Below are 7,820 nucleotides of genomic sequence, written 5' to 3' on the forward strand. Positions count from 1 at the left end.
CAGGTGTGATTCATTGAGCTTTATTAAATGAATGTAACATAACATACACCCCCTCGACTGATGAACCATCTCTTGACCTTGTCCCATGCAGGTGCCAGCCCCATGCAGGGTCTGTGAGACAGAACAGACAACCAAAGAAATGATCACAGTCTGTGACAGGCACAGGAAGAGTGCAGGCCCAACCCCAGGCAGGGTCTGTGACAGAGAGTAGAGGAACACAGCGGGAGAGCAGGTGCCAGCCCCATGTAGGGTCTGTGAGACAGAACAGACAACCAAAGAAATTATCACAGTCTGTGACAGGCACAGGAAGAATGCAGGCCCCAACCCCACGCAGGGTCTGTGACAGAGAAAAGAGAGCCACAGCGAGAGAGAAGGTGCCAGCCCCATGCAGGGTCTGTGAGAGAGAACAGACAACAAAGAAATGATCACAGTCTGTGACAGGCACAGAAAGAGTGCAGGCCCCAACCCCACGCAGGGCCTGTGACAGAGAATAGAGGAACACAGTTAGAGAGCAGGTGCCAGCCCCATGCAGGGTCTGTGAGAGAGAACAGACAACAAAGAAATGGTCACAGTCTGTGACAGGCACAGGAAGAGTGCAGGCCCCAACCCCAGGCAGGGTCTGTGAGAGAGAAAAGAGAGCCACAGCGAGAGAGCAGGTGCTGGCCCCATGCAGGGTCTGTGAGACAGAACAGACAAACAAAGAAATGATCACAGTCTGTGACAGGCACAGGAAGAGTGCAGGCCCCAACCCCACGCAGGGCCTGTGACAGAGAATAGAGGAACACAGTGAGAGAGCAGGTGCCAGCCCCATGCAGGGTCTGTGAGAGAGAACAGACAACAAAGAAATGATCACAGTCTGTTACAGGCACAGGAAGAGTGCAGGCCCCAACCCCACGCAGGGCCTGTGACAGAGAATAGAGGAACACAGTGAGAGAGCAGGTGCCAGCCCCATGCAGGGTCTGTGAGAGAGAACAGACAACAAAGAAATGATCACAGTCATTGACAGGCACAGGAAGAGTGCAGGCCCCAACCCCAGGCAGGGTCTGTGACAGAGAAAAGAGAGCCACAGCGAGAGAGCAGGTGCCGGCCCCATGCAGGGTCCGTGAGACAGAACAGACATCCAAAGACGTGATCACAGTCTGTGACAGGCACAGGAAGAGTGCAGGCCCCAACCCCAGGCAGGGTCTGTGACAGAGAATAGAGGAACACAGTGAGAGAGCAGGTGCTGGCCCCATGCAGGGTCTGTGAGCGAGAACAGACAACCAAAGAAATGATCACAGTCTGTGACAGGCACAGGAAGAGTGCAGGCCCCAACCCCATGCAGGGCCTGTGAGAGAGAAAAGAGAGCCACAGCGAGAGAGTAGGTGCTGGCCCCATGCAGGGTCTGTGAGACAGAACAGACAACCAAAGAAATGATCACAGTCTGTGACAGGCACAGGAAGAGTGCAGGCTCCAACCCCACGCAGGGCCTGTGACATAGAATAGAGGAACACAGCGAGAGAGCAGGTGCCAGCCCCATGCAGGGTCTGTGAGAGAGAACAGACAACAAAGAAGTGATCACAGTCTGTGACAGGCACAGGAAGAGTGCAGGCCGCAACCCCAGGCAGGGCCTGTGACAGAGAATAGAGGAACACAGTGAGAGAGCAGGTGCCAGCCCCATGCAGGGTCTGTGAGAGAGAACAGACAACAAAGAAGTGATCACAGTCTGTGACAGGCACAGGAAGAGTGCAGACCGCAACCCCAGGCAGGGCCTGTGACAGAGAATAGAGGAACACGGCGGGAGAGCAGGTGCCAGCCCCATGTAGGGTCTGTGAGAGAGAACAGACAACCAAAGAAATTATCACAGTCTGTGACAGGCACAGGAAGAGAACAGGCCGCAACCCCAGGCAGGGCCTGTGACAGAGAATAGCAGAACACAGCGGGAGAGCAGGTGCCAGCGCCATGTAGGGTCTGTGAGAGAGAACAGACAACCAAAGAAATGATCACAGTCTGTGACAGGCACAGGAAGAGTGCAGGCCGCAACCCCAGGCAGGGCCTGTGACAGAGAACAGAGAGACACAGCAAGAGACCAGGTGCCAGCCCCATATAGGGTCTGCAACAGAAAACACATACCACATACGAGAGAGAGAGAACCAAACTTTTACATGGTCTGTGACACAGAACAGTCACAGGAAGTGAGCAAGTGCCAGCAGCTTACAGGGTCTGTGAGAGAGAGGGTACCAGACTCCTACAGGATCTCTGATGTAGAACAGACAGGCACGGCAGGAGAGCAACCAGCCTCATAAAGGGTCTGTGACTGAGAACAGACATATTGAGGAAGCGAGTAACAGACTCCTACAGGATCTCAGATGGAGAACAGACAGGCACAGCAGGAGAGCAACCAGCCTCATAAAGGGTCTGTGACTAAGAATAGACATATTGAGGGAGTGGATACCAGACTCCTACAGGATCTCAGATGGAGAACAGACAGGCACAGCAGGAGAGCAACTAGCCTCATAAAGGGTCTGTGACTAAGACAAGACATATTGAGGGAGCGGGTACCAGACTCCTACAGGATCTCAGATGGAGAACAGACAGGCAGAGCAGGAGAGCAACCAGCCTCATAAAAGGTCTGTGACTGAGAATAGACATATTGAGGGAGTGGGTACCCGACTCCTACAGGATCTCAGATGAAGAACAGACAGGCACAGCAGGAGAGCAACCAGCCTCATAAAGGGTCTGTGACTGAGAATAGACATATTGAGGGAGCGGGTACCCTACTCCTACAGGATCTCAGATGAAGAACAGACAGGCTCAGCAGGAGAGCAACCAGCCTCAGAAATGCCTGTGACTGAGAAAACAGATCGTCAAAGTGAGAGAGCAGACACCAGCGCCATGTACACAGAGGACACACATTTACATCAAGAGGGCAGGTGCCAGCTTCATACAGGGTCTGTGAGAGAGAACAGAGAGCAGACACCACACAAAGTAGAAGGCAAGAAACAGACAGCAAGAGATAGGGAGCAGACATCAGCCGCTCTCAGGGCCTATGACCGGAATCAGGGAGTTGGCCTGAGAGTTTACATCAGGGCAGGTTCCAACCCTTTCCAGCATCTGAAATACAATTCAGACTCCAGCCCCTTACAGAGTTTGCAACAGAAAAGAGGCAACAGGCTTCTACGGGGTCTGTGACGAGCAACCATCCCAGCTGAACCTCTGCCTGATGAACCCTGCATAGCTGGGGGTCATCTGCATAGATGCTCTTGGGAGCCTGTGCACTACACATTGCATTGCGGGGAGTCATCTGCACAGATGCTTTTGGAACCTGTGTACTACACATTGCATTGCTGCACCTATTCTGCTGTGTTTGATACCCTTGGGAGCCTGTGTGCTACACATTGCATTGCTGCACATCTTCTGCTGTGTCTGATACCCTTGGGAGTCTGTGTACTACACATTGCATTGCTGCACATCTTCTGCTGTGTCTGATACCCTTGTGGGCCTGTGTGCTACACATTGCATTGCTGCACATCTTCTGCTGTGTCTGATACCCTTGTGGGCCTGTGTGCTACACATTGCATTGCTGCACATCTTCTGCTGTGTCTGATACCCTTGTGGGCCTGTGTGCTACACATTGCATTGCTGCACATATTCTACTGTGTCTGATACCCTTCTGGGCCTGTGTGCTACACATTGCATTGCTGCACATCTTCTGCTGGGTCTGATGCCCTTGTGGGCCTGTGTGCTACACATTGCATTGCTGCACATCTTCTGCTGTGTCTGATACCCTTGGGAGCCTGTGTACTACACACTGCATTGCTGCACATCTTCTGCTGTGTCTGATACCCTTGCGGGACTGTGTGCTACACCCTACATTGCTGCATCAAGCCTTCTGACACCAACAACTGTCATTACCACACTGAACCCTTTGAGTACCACGTGAGATCCAAAAACACCCACACACATCCCTTCTGATCCTCTGCAGCCGCCTCTGTGGCTCAAGGTATACACCTGTTGTCTCAGCGCTCCGATAGCCGCACTGTGCTCTTTTCCTGTTTCTTATATAGGTTTCACAGAGTGCCTTTGCTTACGATCCCTAACCACCCACACATATACCTTGTGACTTTGGGCAGTCTTTTCCAGGGGATCCACGGAGTCCACTTTGATCCCTGAATACCCACAGACATATCTTGTGCTCTTCTGCATCCTCTTCTATGAGGCTCATAGTGTTCCACCTCTGATCCCTAAAAGCAGACATACATAACTTGTATTCCCCTGTGAGACTCGGAGGATGTCTTTACTTGTGAATCCTGACCTCCCACATATTTACCATGTGCTCTTGGGCACACTTCTCTATTGGATCCACAGGGTGAAATGTGATCTCTTAACACCCGAAAACATACTTTGTATCCTCATAAAGACTTAACAAGTGACTTAACTTGTGGTACCTGAACACCAACACACCTACCTTGTGCTCCTCTGCAGGTTCTTCCTCTGGGTAACTTACAGAGTGTCTTCACTTGTAAATCCTGAACACCCACATACACTCCTTGCACAGACTTCTCTTTGGGGCCAACTGGCACATTATGATCTAGAAACAATCACAGACATACCAAGAGCTCTTAGCAGCCTCCTCTATGGACTTTTGATTCACTGAACATCCACAAACATACCCCGTTCTCTTCTGCAGTCTCCTCAATGGCACTCACAAGTAGGGTGACTAGATGATGCCATGCCACAGGCACTCAAACTTTACATTTCGGAGCTTTTGAGTTAACATATTAGTGCATTCTGGGAGTTGTGGTCTTGGTTCATTTTACTGAATCCTATTGCTTCAACACACCAGATAAAAATGATATATAAGAGCAAAGTCCAGGAATAGAAAAATGGCGTTCTAGTGACACAGAGCCATCTGGTCGCCCGAAACAAAGGGTAACTTGTGACCTCTGAACACTCACACACAGTTTGTGCTCTCTGGCTGCCCCTTGGTGTGGCTCACCAAGTGACTTTGTGTTCCCTGAATATTCACAGACATACCTTGTGCTCTTCACTTGTCGTTCCTAAACACCCACACGCACCTTGTGCTTGTTTGCAGGTTTTTCACTGGGGCTCAGTGTGGCTTTGTGATCCCTGAATGCCCACAGACGTGCCTTGTCCTCTTTTCCAGACCCTTCTTTGAGGCTTGAACAACCTGTGATTTCCTAAATTCCAACTTATTTACCTTGTATTCCTTTGTATGACTCATTGCATGTCTTCATTAGTGAGCTCTGAGCACCCACTCACATAACTTGTGCTCTTGGACAACTATCTTTATGGGACTCACAGGGCGCCGTTGATCACTGAAGACCCAGAGACATTGTAACTTCTGAAAGCCTCGAGGAGTGTATTCACTAGTGAATCCTGAGCACACACACACTGTGCTCCTCTGCAGCCGACTCTATGGGGTACACAGAGTGACTTGTGACCTCTAAATACTTTCACACACAGCTCGTGCTTTTTGGCTGCCTCCTTGATGGGGCTCACAGAGTCACTTTGTGATCCCTGAATGTCCACAGACATACCCCGTGATCTTCAATTGACACACACACACACACACACACACACACATACACACACACACCCCTTATAGTCATATGCAGGTTCCTCAATGGGGATCATAGTGTGAAACTGTGATCCCTGAACACCCACAGACATACCTTGTACTCCTCTGCAGCCTTCTCTAGAGGACTTGCTGAGTGTGTTGTATGCTCCTTGGACTCCCAGCACACCACACATATCATCCTCTGATCCTCTGCACAGAACAGATTCAGTTTCTCGTGATGTTTCTCACACAGAGTCTCCTCCGGGGGCCTCACGGGGGGCAGATGAAGCTGTTTTGCAATTTCCACCATGTTCTTCAGTTGCCTGTTGGGTCGGAGGCTTTTCCCAGAAGATATTTCCCTGCACTGTGGACAGGGGAAGTTTCCATCTCTTCCCTCCCAGCTCTGAGTGGTGCAGGAGCGGCAGAAGTTGTGTCCACACTCGATGGACACAGGATCCTTAAAATATTCCAAACAGATGGAACAAGTGGCCTCTTCCTGGAGCTTCCCGAGCTGAGCTGCTGCCGCCATGATTCAGAGATGCAGGAAGTTAAGTTTCATTTCTCTCGGTGTGAAGTGGGTGTGTCTGTGCATCTGCCCGTCTCTGGCTGCGCTGGGACTTCCAGGTTCATCATGTTACAGTCAGAGCAGGACGGAACTGCCACTTGGTTTTGTTCTCATTTTCTGCAAGTCTCAAGAGCGATTTTCTGTAAAATCCATTGTATTTTTAAAAAAAATATGTTGATTAGAATCATTGTTTAAGAATTGTACATATTGAAAAATACTTTTTAGGCAATTTCTTCCTGCGTTTGCAATTTTACCTTTAGGTTTCAAAGCCTGCAAAATACCTGCTTTGGCTTCATGTTTTTTAATCTGTTCCAGCCATGCATACAGATTCTAGTCAGGCCAGTAAATCACCGTCCAGATGGCAACTCCACCTGTACTTTGTACATGTTCACTTGTTGATGCCTTTACAGCAGAAGTTTTAACGTTTAAGAGGATATTGTAACCACTGCCTGTGGTTACCTATTCTGTGTGTGAGGGAGGATTGCACTGCTGCTGCTTTTGATGCACTTCTTGTGAGTGTGAGGGAAGCTTGCACTGCTGTTGCTTGTGGTGCACCTCTTCTGTGTGTGAGGGAAACCAGCACTGCTGTTTCTTGTGCTCCACTTCTGTGTGTGAGGGATGCTTGCACTGCTGTTGTTTGTGCTGCATGTCTTCTGTGTGAAGGAAGCTTGCACTGCTGGTGTCTGTGCTGCACCTCTTCTGTGTGTGAGGGACACTTGCACTATGGTTGTTTGTACAGCACTTTTGTGTGTGAGGGAAGATGCCACTGCTGTTGTCTGTGCTGCACCTCTTCTGTATGAAGGAAGCTTACACTGATGTTGTCTGTGATGCACCTCTTTTGTGTGAGGGAGGCTTGCACTGCTGGTGTCTGTGTTGCACCTCTTCTGTGTGAGGGAAGCTTGGACTGCTGGTGTCTGTGCTGCACCTCTTCTGTGTGTGAGGGAAGCTTGCACTGCTGTTGTCTGTGATGCACCTTTTCTCTGTGTGAGGGAAGCTTGCACTGCTGTTGTCTGTGATGCATCTCTTCTGTATGAGGGAAGCTTGCACTGCTGGTGTCTGTGCTGCACCTCTTTTGTGTGAGGTAGACTTGTACTGCTGGCATCTGTGTTCCCTCTTCTGTGGGAGTGAAGCTTGCACTGCTGTTGTCTGTGCTGCACCTGTGTGAAGGACGCCTCCACTGTTGTTGCTTGTGATGGACCTCTTCTGTGTGAAGGAAGCTTGCACTGCTGTTGTCTGTGCTGCACCTCTTTTGTGTGAGGTAGACTTGTACTGCTGGTGTCTATGTTCCCTCTTCTGTGGGAGGGAAGCTTGCTCTGCTATTATATTGTCTGTGATGCACCTCATTTGCCTATAGTGCACCTGTGGAGAGGAAGCATGAACCTGTTCTGTGTATGAGGGAAACCTAAATCATCGTTGCGTGTGCCTTGTGTACCTATTATGATTGTAAAGATGTTCTGGGTCGACATGTTCGTATTTTGGGTCTTTTTTCTCCTGTAAAAGCTATCACGTTCTCAAATTCAAGCCAGGGGCTGGATTGTTATGCCTTGTGTTTTGAAATCTGCCTCTTGAGTATTCCCAGATGTGGCATGTATGACCGTGTCCTGATTGTGACTGTTCCATGTATAAGGAAGTCTGCATTGCTGCTGTACCCATCATGTGTGTGAAGGAAGCTTGTTATGCCTGTACCGGTTTGAT

At 49.8% G+C, this 7,820-nt stretch overlaps 1 protein-coding gene across 1 annotated transcript in view; it reads right to left on the reverse strand.

Moving 5' to 3' along the window:
• Nucleotides 1–6,089, reverse strand: part of LOC146869052 (E3 ubiquitin-protein ligase TRIM39-like) — a 95,508-nt gene extending 89,419 nt beyond the window's left edge. The window contains exon 1 of the mRNA XM_085645090.1: nucleotides 5,676–6,089. Coding sequence (XP_085501216.1) covers nucleotides 5,676–6,089 — 414 coding nt within the window. The remainder of the gene's footprint in view (nucleotides 1–5,675) is intronic.
• Between the last annotated feature and the right edge of the window lie 1,731 nt (nucleotides 6,090–7,820).

This window comes from Triturus cristatus, chromosome 1_1 (assembly GCF_964204655.1).
Source record: "Triturus cristatus chromosome 1_1, aTriCri1.1, whole genome shotgun sequence".
NCBI classification, from domain to species: domain Eukaryota; kingdom Metazoa; phylum Chordata; class Amphibia; order Caudata; family Salamandridae; genus Triturus; species Triturus cristatus.